This window comes from Ochotona princeps, chromosome 9 (assembly GCF_030435755.1).
Source record: "Ochotona princeps isolate mOchPri1 chromosome 9, mOchPri1.hap1, whole genome shotgun sequence".
NCBI classification, from domain to species: Eukaryota; Metazoa; Chordata; class Mammalia; order Lagomorpha; family Ochotonidae; genus Ochotona; species Ochotona princeps.
Window position 1 is genome coordinate 13,129,535 of NC_080840.1, and position 14,666 is coordinate 13,144,200.

Below are 14,666 nucleotides of genomic sequence, written 5' to 3' on the forward strand. Positions count from 1 at the left end.
GGAAGAGGTTCCTGGTTTGGAACCTCTTTGGATGGAAGCAGCACCGGCCGTTGTGCTCACCTGGGGAGTGAATCATCGGACGGAAGATTTTCCTCTCTGTCTCTCCTCCTCTCTGTACATCTGACTTTGTAATAAAAATAAATAAATCTTTAATAAAAAAGTCTTATATAAAATATCAGAGAAAGACTGAAAGGTATTTCTGAATTAAAAATTGAATTTCTACCTTGTTGTCTGGTTCATATACCTGGAATAATCCTGTCTCCCCTCATCTTCATTAAACAGTGCATACCATCTGTTCTTGGGTGCTAAAGACATAGCACCAAATGTTAGAACACTCACTGGCCTCTGCACTAGTGCAGCTCCCTGGTTCTGCCCAACTCTTTCTGGTTGTAACTGCACTGCGAACACTATGTCTCATTCCACTTGAAACAACATCACCCTTCAATTACCAAATAAACCTCCTCCTAGCAAAGTGGTTCTTCCTTCACCTCTCAAGGACAGTTTCTGGTCTTTCCCTGTGGTTTTCAGCTGCCCATTTTACCCTCCAAACCTTAATTCAAAATTCCCCTTCAGGCACTTGGAACTTGATCAAGGGAATGAGTTTTTCTTTAAGTATCTAACATGGGAGTTATGAATTTTCATCAATGAATAGATTTCTAAGGAACAACACAAATGGACCACCCTACCACCTCATGTCTCCAGTGAAGTAGAAAAATACTCTCCCTCGGGCTTTTGGTAAGAACCGTGACTTGACTTTGACAACAGAGGCTAACTTACCATTTGGGATAAATATATTCCATCCGGGAGCGATTGGTTCAAGCCCCAGATACTCTGCTGCTGATCTAGTAGCCTGCTAATGCACAACCTGGGAGGCAGCCACGAGCCAGACTGGGCTCTGTGCTTTTCTCTCAGCCTGGTCCACCTAGCTACTCTGGGTATTTGGGGAGCGAACCAGTGGCTTAAAAAAGCTTTCTCTACAACTCTAATTTTCAAATAAAACAAAAATACAACGTTTTTTTTTTTTTTAAATAAACCCTATTAATTGAGACAAAGAAAACTTCAAAAATGCATATACAGTTAATACATTATAATCCATTTGCTTCATACGATAAAGGTAACACAAAAGAGGACTTGAAGAAAGTTAGGAAATACATGCTTTGGGTTTTCTGATATATTACCATGTTGAAGTAGCATACATTGAAAGAACAATATACAGGTAGCATGTGACATTTTCAGTTTTAAAAGTAGTTAAAGTAAAACTACAACATTGAGGACTATGATTTTAAAAATTTATATGCCACTCTGGCATTGGGGTGCAATATGTTGGACCTCTGTCAGTGAGCCAAGCATCTAATGAATGTTGCTTGAGTGGATATTCCACTTCTGATCCAGCTCCACACTCATGTGCCTGGGAGGGCAACAAAAGATGGTCTCAGTACCTGGGGTTCTACCAACCATGTGGTAGACTCAGCTGGAGTGCCAGGATCCTGACTGAGGCCTGGGCCAACCTAAGCCATTGTGGCCATTTCAGGTTGAATCAACAAATAGAAAATCTGAGCATGTGTGTGTCTGTATGTGTCTTTCTCTCTCTGTAACTCTGCCTTTTAAATAAATAAATCCTGAAATATATATTTAAGTATGATGTGAATTTCAAATACTTGTTTATTTTGGTAATCTCTAGAACTATATAATGCTGCTGACACTAGGGGATACATGTGGCACTAATCTTAACCTGTTAGGCCGTTTTATCAGTAACAACCTTCAAGAAACCGATTCTTTTCACAATCACAATTAACATTAAGGGATAACTGTTTCTTGACAAGCAGAATATTAGTAATTGAATTATTCTTAAATATACTACTGTCATAGCCTGAATCATTAAATATGGTGAGCCTAACACAGAGCAGGTATTTGGATCTGTTAATGGATGAGTCATTGACTAGCTGTCAATCAACTACTGGCTATTCGATTATTCTGTATACTTTAACTTACTGAGACCTCTGTGGACTAACTTTCACAACTAAGATATTGGATTGATCAAGGCACTCTGAAATGCTAACATTAAGACAGCCAAGGGCACAGCACAATGGTTCAATGGCTAAATACTCATCCTGCAAGCACCAGGATCCCACATAGGTGCCAGTTTGTGTCCCAGGTACTCTACTTCCCATCCAGATCCCGACTTGAGGCCTGGGAAAGTAGTAGAGGATGGTCCAAAGCTTTGGGACCTGCACCCACATGAGAAACCTATTAGAAGGCCCTGGCTCCTGGCTTTAGATCAGCCCAGCTATGGCTGTAGTGGCCATGTGAAGAGTGAACCAACAGATGGAAGATCTTTCTTTAGAATAAAAAATAAATAAATCATTTTAAAAAAAACACACATTCCAATCAGAATGGCCTACGTTTAGAAGTCTATTAACAACACCTGCTGGTATGGATGTGGGGAGAAAGGTATCCTACTATTGGTAAGAATATAGACTAGTACAACCACAATGGAAGTCAGGATGAAGTGATAAAACTGAAAATTGATCTACCATATGACCCAGCTAGCTCACTTCTGGGAATATATCAAAGGAAATGAATTCTGTATATGAGAAAGGGACCTGTAACGCTATATTTACAGCAGCACAATCTACAATACTGAAGATATGGAAACAACCCAGATGCCCATTGAAGGAGGAATGGATAAAAAAAACTGTGGCACATCTACTCTATGGAATACTACTCAGCCATTAAAAAGAATGAAGTTCCACCATTTGCAACAAAATAGGTCCAACTAGAGACCATTATGCTCAGTGAAATAAGCCAATTCCAAAAGAACAAATATCATATGTTCTCTCTAAGGCAACCTTCAGGCAAAACACAAGATCAACATATAGGTAATAATGTCATACTCTGGTTTCTCTTCAGATCGTAAAAATCTTTCACCTTGGGCCCGGCGGCATGGCCTAGCGGCTAAAGTCCTCGCCTTGAAAGCCCCGGGATCCCATATGGGCGCTGGTTCTAATCCCGGCAGCTCCACTTCCCATCCAACTCCCTGCTTGTGGCCTGGGGAAGCAGGAGAGGACTGCCCAAAGCTTTGGGACCCTGCACCCGCGTGGGAGACCCGGAAGAGGTTCCAGGTTCCCAGCATCGGATTGGCACGTACCAGCCCATTGCGGCTCACTTGGGGAGTGAAACATCGGATGGAAGATCTTCCTCTCTGTCTCTCCTCCTCTGTGTATATCTGGCTGTAATAAAATGAATAAATCTTTAAAAAAAAAATCTTTCGCCTTTTACAGATATATAGGTAATAATGTATATATACATATATACATATATTTATCTAGAGGATTTGTATAATGAAAGCAAGTGTACCAAGAGGTGAAGGTAAATTGCAATATGCATCTCTACTTCTGAATAAAAAATACACTCACAATGAAACTATTATTATATCATGATACTAGAATGCTGGCCTTTATACCATTCTCTATACCTACAATGTCAGGATACACTTAAATAAAATAATAATGAACTTGTGACTACCATTGAGGGACTGAACTACTTTTACAATATAGGGGAAAAGAATAGCGGTGGGGGTAAAAGGAGAAATCTCTGAGGCTAAGGAATTATATCATGAAAAATAAAAAATTTTTTTAAAAAGCAAAAAAATTAAGATGTTTCATTTCATGCAAAAGCTACATAAAGAAGCATTCTATTGCATTCATAATGCTAACATTGTTTTGGATCTTTCATTTGAAATATCATTCCGTCAGGAAGGAATTTTCCAACCACCTGTTGTCCCTATTTTAAATCTTCCTGAAAGTTTTATTTTCCCTTTGTAGCACACACCATGGGAGTAATTAAATAGCATTTGTATTGTCGTTGTTATTAATGTGTGTTTCTTATTCTAGATTTCAGACACCACGAAGGTAAAGGTCACATGGGCCATGTTCACTGACTTCCTATTTCTTGCACTTAAAATGCCTTGGCATGTGGGTATTTAGCAAATATTCAAAGGAAAAACCAATGATTTGGAAAAAACCAATGATGCTCTTTCAATGTACTCAAATCATGAACACTTCAACAACAAGGGAAAGAACATTAGGTCATTGAAGTCTAATGTTACATCAGTCTAGGAGCCAATATTGTGGCCTAGTGGGTAAACCCTGTGTCCTGCCAACACCGTTATCCCACATGTATACTGGACACTGGTCTGAGTCCAAGCTGTCCCACCTCCAATACACTTCTCTGCTAATGGCTTGGGAAAAGCAGTAAACGGCCCAAGTGTTTGGGCCCCTATCAGTAAAGGAAGAGACCAGGATGAAGCTCCTGTCTCCTGGCCTGGCTCACACCTGGCTGTTGCAGCCACCTACAGAATGAACCAATGGATGAAAGATGGATCTCTCTCTAACTGTGGCTTACTTAATAAAAAAAAAAATTCTCATCTCAAAAATAAAATCATTCCTATTCTCAAAACAAAATGAGCAAAATAGTTTTTCCCTGGCAGTAAAAATAATAAAAGAAGTAACTTCATTCCCATCTGTAGGCAACCATTACATTGCTGGGAGCGAAGCAGCCAAGGCTGGTGGGCATTCTTGGGCCTGGTTTGTGTTAGCTATAGCAGTGTGCCAGTATAGGTGTGTATACGATCCTAGTTTTCTTTTCTAAAAGATATGCAGGGAAGACAGGGAGCAGTGAACCAGGACATGCCACCTGTGGTCCAGGCAGAAGGGACATACTGGCGTGGGAGTGGCTGAGGGCATGTTTAGCACAGGAGGAATGACTTCTGAGGGCTTCCATGGACCTGGCCACTAAACTCACAGGTAGGTGAGGGAATGACAAGGGATGTTTAGAGGGGGAAGCTGGAGGGCATGTCTGGGTCAGGCCAAGGCGACCATCCACATGGGAGACCCAGGATGAGCTAGATAGCATCGCCCACTGCCAATGCTAGTGTATACAAAAGCTGGGGCTGTGGAGAATACCTGGCTGGGCTGGGTTGCAGTATCTGTCCATAAGTATCAGAGCAGGGTTAGACCATGTCAGGATGGGCCACAGCATCCACCAGAACATGAAAGAATCGGATCTGGATGCAGATTCTGTAGGGGACTTGTGAGCCTCTGTGGGATAGCAGTAACTACTGGTTTAAGAGCTCAGAGTGGTGATGGGCCAAGCCAGGCTGAACCACAGAACTCATCCAACCATAATCCACTTGACACAAAAGCCAAGGCTGGGAGGAGGCTGGGCTGGGCTAGACTGCAGCACCCACTGGCACATGCAAAGGCCAAGCCTGAGGACATGCCATGCCAAGTAATGCCATGACACCATGAGAGATCCTGGGCCTGGTAGAGGGAATTCTCTGCTAAGCCACTGCTCCACAATAGCTGGAGCTGGGAGCAAGCCAGGCCAGGCAAAGCTGCAGCACTAGTCAACATCTGTGTGAGTCTGGTCTGGGGACAGGCCAGACTGGGCCAGACCACAACACCCACTGAATGCCTGAGAGCCAGGACAGGGTGTGGGCTGCAACTGCTTGAGCTAGGCTACAGCACCTGCCAGCGAGAGCAGCTGCATCCACCAGTATGTGCACTGGCTGGTGCAGGTGACAACAAACCTGAACCTGCACTGGCACATGCAAGGTAAGCCTGAGATCACTCCAGGAGACGTCTGGGGACTCCCCAGCCAGATCACTGGACTCGAACCTTGGCTGCAGAGAAAATCACAATATGTGGTCCAGCCTTGGAGTGCATGTCTCATGACTGGGCTTCCTCAGTTGCTGATGCCTGTGCAGAGATCAACATCCCCAAATGTACTTATTTTTTTAAGACTTACTTATTTTTTATTTGGAAAGTCAGATTTACATGGAGAAGGAGAGAAAGATCTTCAGTGCACTGGCTCACTTCCCAAGCGACTGCAATGGCTGGAGCTGTGCTGATCCAAAGCCAGGATAGACAGAAGCCTCCTTCAATTTACCCACACAGGTGCAGGGTCCCAAAGTCTTGGGCTGTCCCCCACAATTTTTCCGAAGCTACAAGCAGGGAGCTGAGTGGGAAGTGGACCAGCTGAGATATAAACCAGCACCAATGCAGGATCCTGGTGGATACAAGATGAGGACTTTAGCCACCAGGCTATTGCACCGGGCCCCAACACGCCCAGATGTACACAGGGGACATGATGGCCAGCTCATCTGGGCTAGCAGAGGACATCAAGTGACTCATAAGGGATGGAAAGCAGGACAGGTCAGACAATTCTTCTGGCCAAGCTTTGAAACATGTTCCTGGGCCTGGAGACACATACTGAGGTGTACTTGGTCAGCCAACAGACCTTAGATTTTCTCAACCCTGATGCAATAAGCCAACAACAACATCTCAGAATCATCAAAACCACTCAAGTAAAATCCTTGGAACACATTTTCCCACATCGGGGCCTCTAAGGTGTCATCCAATAACCATCCTCCATCCCTAGGTGCTGGTGTAGTTTGACAACAAGGAACATCCCCTCATCCCACTTTTCCTCCTTGTAGACACAGGAGGAAAAAAAATGAAAACATTTGTCCCATCCATCTTTCTCCACACCTCAAACCTCCCCACCTTAATCAGGGATCGACATGAATGTACATCCCTCTCAACTACATAAAAATGTTAAAAGTAAAGTTTAGAAAAGGGGAAAAAAGTCACTTTATTACATTATCTGAGTACTATCTCAAAGATTTCAAAATACTTTCTTCACATAGGTAGTCTCAAAACTCCAAAGAAAAATCCATAACTCTTTGCAGAAATCCACCAGAGAGTTCATACAGAATTGTTTATAAATTATCAAAACCACGGTAACAGGTATAAAACATATGCATCCTAAGTTGCCACAAGTGACTTAAACTCTAAGCATTTTCTTAAAGATTTATTTATTTTTTATTACAAAGTCAGATATACAGAGAGGAGGAGAGACAGAGAGGAAGATCTTCCATCAGATGATTCACTCCCCAAGTGAGCGCAATGGCCAGTGCTGCGCCGATCCGAAGCCGGGAACCTGGAACCTCTTCCTGGTCTCCCACGCGGGTGCAGGGTCCCAAATCCTTGGACCATCCTCGACTGCTTTCCCAGGCCACAAGCAGGGAGCTGGATGGGAAGTGGAGCTGCCGGGATTAGAACCGGCGCCCATATGGGATCCCGGTGCGTTGAAGGCGAGGACTTTAGCCGCTAGGCCACACCACCGGGACCCAAATCTAAGCATTTTTAATGATCACTGCATAATATCCCTTCTACAAACGAGCTAGGAAAAAAAAATCCTTATTTATTTTCAGTTTCAGAGCATGGAAATAAACACTGATAATGAAGAATCCCGTCAAGCATCACAGAAAGTAGCAGTCTATTTTCTCAAAGGACAAAGGAAGGTGATTTGAGAATTTCTGCTGACAGGGGGACTTCCCAGGGATCCTTGGTAAACTGACCTACGCCTCTAAGTGTTCCAACGCAAACTTTCTAAACCTTTTAGAGGTGCATAACTTTCCAAGTTCTGTGAAAGTGAAACTGCAAGGAACAGCGATGACTATTTAAATAATAAACTTGAATACTCTTTGATACTAAAGTTTTTTATAAGTTGCTATGACCACATGACATTACACGCAGAATCAGGACTTTAATTGGTTCCCATTATCTGCCTTTTTCTTAATACTAACTTAAAACAATTTTGTTTTGGTGGCCACAATCATCTCAATTTGCAATATAATCAGCATAAATATGATCTTACATGATTCTTCAATTCCAGAGCAGAACATGCTCCAGCCAAAACAAGGTACCTTGGATAAAATAAGACACATACATTTTAGAAAATTCTTCTCAGCCTTTCTGTTTGGAAATCCAGGTTTGCAATAGTATAATATCTTATCGCTAAATCAAATTTTATGAATGCCAAAGTATTTTTATATACACTATCTAATCTGATTCGCATAATAGTCTTGTAAAATAGGTAGGCAAAGATTTTATAGATGAATACGAGGGTCCAAGAGGTTAAGTTTCTTCATCAAGGAAGTTTCTTTTTTTTTTTTGAAAGATTGATTTAATGTATTTCAAAGGCAGCAATACAGAGAGAGAGAGAGCTATTCCACCAAGGGTTCACTTCCCAAATGGCCAGGTCAAAGCCGGAAGCCAGAAACCTCACTGAGGTCTCCCATGTGGGTGCAGGGGATCAAGGATAGGGGTAATTTTCCTCTGTCTTCTCCAGGCACATAAACAGAGAGCTGGAACAGAAGTGAAGCAGTTGGGATATGAATTGAAACCTATATGGGATGCAGACATTGCACTACTAAGCCATGGTGCTTTTCCTCCTTGCCCCCCACCCCACAAACACTCCCCATGTCAAAGGACTAAGACTGAAAGAGCTTATAGTTCCTAGATTATTGCTGCTGCTAAGGAACCCTGTTCATTCTTCATACCTCACTAAAATAGGCATTAAGCATAATGGGTACAAGGTAAATTTCTCCATCTTTTAATGTCTTCTTTTTTATTTTTAATTGTTTCATAATTTTCATCATAGAGGTATTCCACATCTTTGGTTAGGTGTATTCCAAGGTATTTAATATATTTCTCTGCTGTTTTCAAGAGAATAGTACTTTTTATCCACTTGATTTTAAAAACCTTATAAAAACTATGATGTGCTATTATCAGCCTTTTCTATCAAGTTTGCATAGGGAGTATAACTGCATCAGGAAAAGAAAACCAACATGCTTCCCCTAGTTTGAAAGACCAGAGACCAAACTGACTAGCTTTAGGACCACTGTTATCCAAGCCAATCCACAGCCTCTAGAGTGAGCTCAGGGCTGAAAAGCAGGATATATCTCAAAGTATCACCTTCCACATGTAGTAGGGTGAAGGTAGTGGGATAAGATCTCAGGATGAAAGAAATGCTATTAACTACTGAACATGGATGAGGGTGAGGATTTCTCTGTGTTAACGTTTTGTTTTGCTTTTTTTCAACAAGCAATTCAATTGTTTTAAGCGGCAAGAAGAGTTCTATACTTGATATAAAACTGTTAGTATCTGCAAATCTTAAAATTTAATAGAAAAAATATTAAATTACTTGATTTCTAAATCTCATTTTTAAAATCTATAAAACATTGTGCGGTTGTATTTATACAGTAAGAAAACAAAACGGTTATCAAATAATCTCCAGAGAATGTAAACGTTAAAGCAAAACTGCTCCACACAACAGATCTAACTCTGATCTTTATTAGCAAACATGATTTCATTTAAAAGTCAGACTTCTGCTTTTAATCAATGGTTTCAACTTTGGACACATATTAGAATGAATTGCTAGAAAATACGGAGACCCACCCACCCACTGGTTCCTTCTGAACCAATGAAATCAAAATCTTTGAGAGCAGGAACTGCTGTCCGGGGCTCAGCTATCACTATAAACTTCCAAGCTAGGTGCTTTATTATCCAGCTTCAAATATGATATCATTTTCATATTTTCTATGGAATAAATATTCATAAGACCAAGTGTGATAGTTGCAAAGGCAAGATGATTAGAATTTTACAAACTAAATAACTTCATTACTTGGATATAAGCACATATTCTTAATCATAAATACTATGTTTAACATATTTTAACCATTAAAAAACCATATACTTCATAACTACAAACTGCTCATTTCACTGGCTTAAACTCTTTATGTCCCTTCATCTTCTACACAGATCAAATGCAAAGACTTAAACTGAACAACAAAAATACCACTAAGGTATATTTGAAACAATATCATTGAAATGTTTACAGAATTGAAAACTTCATGAGCGAAACATTAAACAACCTATAGAAATTTATCTTCCAATGAATAGTAGCCAATCTTGTTAAATATTTGATTTTTGGAATTTTCCCATAGCTGTAAGTAAGAAAAAGCAAATAAAGAAACCAGAAGTACAAGAGACACCCTATTACACAGGTATATGAAATCAGTTGAACAGGGAGTTTCCACTGGTCAGAGGACAAAGCACTTCTCAGAAACATTACTGCAATCATATTGCTCATTTCTTACTCAACACAGTACTACTAAAAAGGATGTTGCTACGTTCCCACCTTAACTGCCTTATTTTTCATTCCTGTGACAGCTGGACTCAATAGAGATAAGTTTAGCTCATGGAAAAACCAAAATGTCAACATGTTTTTATCTTTAAACTTTCTGTAAAACTTTTCTATAATATGTGATGGTAAAAATTCTGCAAGAGATGCATATTAGTTAAAGCTAGAGACTAAAACTTGTCCAAATTGTTTGCTTAATAAATACAGCAATAAAAATTATACACAATTGTCAGCAATTTATACAAATGTCACTTTTGAAGGGGACTTACACTAAAAATTTGGACAGAAGAAATGCAGCGCAATGTAGGTGGTGTAGCTGGGAAAATATGTAAGATTCCTGATTAAGAGGAAATTTATAGCCGCCACAGCAGTGACAAGGAAACATTAAAGGCTAAAGAAGAATTGTGATTTTTCTGTTTCTATTTCTAGGACAATGAATTGTAACCAAATATGACCAGGTGAGTGGTATAAACTTACATAATTCATTGCAGATTGAACAGCCTTTACGTAGTGGTTCAGTTCTCGATCCATTATGGCAAATTCAACCATCGCTTTGTCCATACTATATTCACTACTCACTTCAGCTGAAAGGAAAAAAGAGTAGATTGCAAGTACTTTTTGCTTAAAATAACACATCTAGAAAAAGCTACATTAGCCAGTGTTCTAAATAATTTGGGAAAGGTTGTATGCATTTCTTAAAAGCCTCCTCAACAATACGCCTGTTTGATTCAAAATTCTATGAATACATTCAGTGAAGAAGGTTCAAGGCAGTGGTGTTGGGTGAATAGAAAACAGACTCGCTCTGAGAAGTGCCAGGCTGTGTCACTGACATGTCTGACCTTAGCCTCCCTGCTTCCTCTGACAGTGATGTACCTAACTCACAAACCTCACAGGAGTGTTAAAGATAAAAGATTTCTACTTTTAATATCTGTAGGCTAGGTTACTTGAACTAATTCTCCTATTGGAAATAACTGAAAAATCAGATAAAATCTGAGAAAGGGGGCAAAGAAATGTTACAATGTGAAGATTTATTATATAGTAGAAACAAGCAGGAAAGTGTAGGGAAGCCTGAAGAGGGTCAGGAGAAGAGCAGAGTCGGACACCCTCCAGTCATGAGCTGGGATAGCCAGTCCTCAGTGCAAAAGTCAATCAGAACTAATCGAGTCCTGCTATTCAGCACTGCAGGGAGGTGGGTCTTGGCCACAAATCAGAATAGGATGGAAAGGCAAAGAAAATGAACTTAAAAACTGGCTACAAGGTAGCCCCGTCTGGATTCATACCCTGGGCAACTGCCGACCCTAAGCTCTGATCTTGGTTCATGCACAGAGTTGGCAGAAGCAGCCAGAAGCTCTCTCTGGAGAAGGCACATTCAACACAGGTATTAAAGAACCCCTACCAGGCCCGGCACAGTAGCCTAGTGCCTAAGGCCCCCTCCTTGCATGCGCCAGGATGCCATATGGGCACCAGTTCATGTACCGTTGACTCCACTTCTCATCTAGCTTCCTGCCTGTGATCTGGGAAAGCAGTAGAGGGCTGTCCAAAGCCTTAAGACCCTGTACCTGTGTGGGAGACCAAGAAAAAGTTCCTGGCTTCTGGCTTCAGATCAGTTCAATTCCGGCCGTTGCGGCCACTTGATCAGTGAACCAGATAACGCAAGATCTTTCTGTATCGCCTTCTCTCTGTAAAGCTGTCTTTCCAATAAAATAAATTAACTCAAAAAAAAAAAAAAACTGTACCAGGCCCGGCGGAGTGGCCTAGGGGCTAAAGTCCTCACCTTGAAAGCCCCGGGATCCCATATGGGCGCCGGTTCTAATCCCGGCAGCTCCACTTCCCATCCAGCTCCCTGCTTGTGGCCTGGGAAAGCAGTTGAGGACGGCCCAATGCATTGGGATCCTGCACCCATGTGGGAGACCCAGAAGAGGTTCCAGGTTCCCAGCTTCGGATTGGCGCGCATCAGCCCATTTAGGCTCACTTGGGGAGTGAATCATCGGACAGAAGATCTTCCTCTCTGTCTCTCCTCCTCCTCTGTGCATATCTGGCTGTAATAAAATGAATAAATCTTAAAAAAAAACTGTACCAATCAATTTGAAGCATACTGAACACAGCATAGGGGTAAAATGAAAACAAAAAAACCTCATTTACCCCACAATACCCTAGAAAACAAACCTCAGAGAGCAGGGATCAGTGGGAACAGGCTTGTAAATGTTTTACTTAATTGGAATTACCTATTGGCATTTTAAAAATTAAAACATCCTCAGGCAACAAGACTATAAAAAGGGACTACTCAATTGGAAAAAGGAAAGCAATGTTCTTAAAAGGGCTTCTGAATTTTTTTCCAAGCCCTCAATATATAATTTAACGCATCAGGAAAAGACAGAGAACATGGAGTCATAAAATAACACTAAAAAAAAAGAACTGAATTAAAAGAAAGCTGATCTACTAAGACACGTTTGCAAACATACGCACGCAAGGACTCTCCATCAAAATATCTTAGCTCAGATAAAATATCAGTGTTTCCTGTACTCTGAAGAGCCATATCACGAACAGCACACATCAGCAGAAATAATGGAAAAATCTATTGGCACTTGGCTCTTTAAACTGACCTTCCCAGACTTTCAAATTATGCTCTAATTTTACAACAGTCCGTTACCAACACGGTCCATGGAATGTCTCCTAGGTCAGCATGTGCTATTGCAGCTCCCCACAGAGCAGGGAAACACAGGAGTTACCGGGAAGCTGTGACCAAAATGAAAGGAGAATCACAGCACAGCAGCAAGCGGCCAAGGTCAGTCCCAGCGGCTTGGTCCACACCAAGCGGCCAGGGTCAGTCCCAGCGGCTTGGTCCACACCAAGCGGCCAAGGTCAGTCCCAGCGGCTTGGTCTACTGCAGAAAGGAGCTGGAGAACTCAGACGGCAGAGGACTCCAACCGATTCCCACCGTGGGATCTTGAAGACAGGTCATGAGAACGTCCACATCAAGCAGCAACATGTCATGGTTACTTAATAATTTTCTTTTTTTAAAAAAAGATTTATTTATTTTTATTGGAAAGGGAGATATACAGAGAGGAGGAAAGACAGAGAGGAAGATCTTCCATCAGATGATTCACTCCCCAAGTGAGTGCAACGACCGGTGCTGTGCCGATCCAATGCCAGGAGCCAGGAACCTCTTCCAGGTCTCCCACATGGGGGCAGGGTCCCAAATCCTTGGACCATCCTCGACTGCTTTCCCAGGCCACAAGCAGGGAGCTGGATGGGAAGTGGAGCTGCTGGGATAAGAACCGGTGACCATATGGGATCCCGGAGCGTTCAAGGTGAGGACTTTAGCCCCTAGGCCACACCACCGGGACCCAATAATTTTCAACATAATTTTTTGATTCTGTCAACCTATATCCCTACTGTCTGATAACGTCTTAAAAAAAATCTATGAATTGTATGTATGTTTCCAAAGCAACAGGTTAGAGACGTATAAGGAATCTGTGCTTAATCCCACCAAAGAATTACACTGAAGGAAAAATTACTTTTCCTTCACTTACTTACAAAGGGAAAAAAAAATCCCTGGAGACTTTAGGGCTACTCTCATAAACACAGCTGCAGGTGCCTGTTGGCTTAAAAAATAGCTGGGGACAGGATTAGCTGCAGAAGGAAAGACTAGATAGCACTCTCTTCTATTTGGTATGGTCAGCACCAAAATTCTTCCTGAAAAATCTACACCAAATTAAACCTCTGCATTATTCAAGGGCTAAACTCAAGCCCTACCTTTTGAAATTATACCACCATCTTATGAGGAGCTCTTCCTTCACTTATCTTTAATACCCATACTTGACATTTTGGACCAAAATATTTTCTTATTTCTTCAGAGTTTCATCCATTTGAGGGGAAGAATGATGTCTTCGGGTTCTTGAGAGCTAACAAAAAACCAGAGCAACTCTTCCCGTCAGTATCCTCCTAGGCCACTATTCCAAAGTTCAAAATAATACTGCTGTCAACTATAGACTGTTCCATCTCAGATACTCAATTCAATTGAAATATAAAGATGGGCCCCGTGTGGTGGTCTAACGGCTAAAGTCCTCGCCTTGAACGCACTGGGATCCCATATGGGTGGCCAGTTCTAATTCAAGTGACCCTGCTTCCCATCCAGCTCCCTGCTTGTGGCCTGAGAAAGCAGTAGAAGACGGCGCAGGGCCTTGAGTTTCTGCAGCCACGCAGGAGACCTGGAGGAAGTTCCTGGCTCCTGGCTTCAGATCTGCGCAGCTCCAGCCGTTGCGGCCACTTGGGGAGTGAATCATCGGACAGAGGATCTTCCTCTGTCTGTCCTCCTCTCTATAGATATGACTTTGCAATTAAAAAAAATCTTTAAAACAAAAAGGAAATACAAAGATGATATAACATATAAATGATGTGGTTATACTGTCATTGCAAATTTGTTAATAGGAAAAATGGTGTTATAAGCACAATCTGCAGGGGAGGAAAGGAAAGAATCCCAGGAAAGGTGACAGTGCATTGAAAGACAATTCCAAGAAGAAAGCATTACTGTGCTATCCCACTGCAAGGCCAGCAATGGAGAACTTTGGTGCACATGAAGGATCAAGCATGGAAAATAAGATCATGAGGATAAG

At 41.6% G+C, this 14,666-nt stretch overlaps 1 protein-coding gene across 2 annotated transcripts in view; it reads right to left on the minus strand.

The window, feature by feature from the left end:
- NSMCE2 (NSE2 (MMS21) homolog, SMC5-SMC6 complex SUMO ligase) overlaps positions 1 to 14,666 on the minus strand; it is a 243,301-nt gene that overhangs the window by 175,725 nt on the left and 52,910 nt on the right. For both annotated transcript variants that reach the window (XM_004580722.3, XM_058668491.1), the window contains exon 3: positions 10,528 to 10,634. In XM_004580722.3, the coding sequence (XP_004580779.2) occupies positions 10,528 to 10,634 (107 nt within the window). The remainder of the gene's footprint in view (positions 1 to 10,527; positions 10,635 to 14,666) is intronic.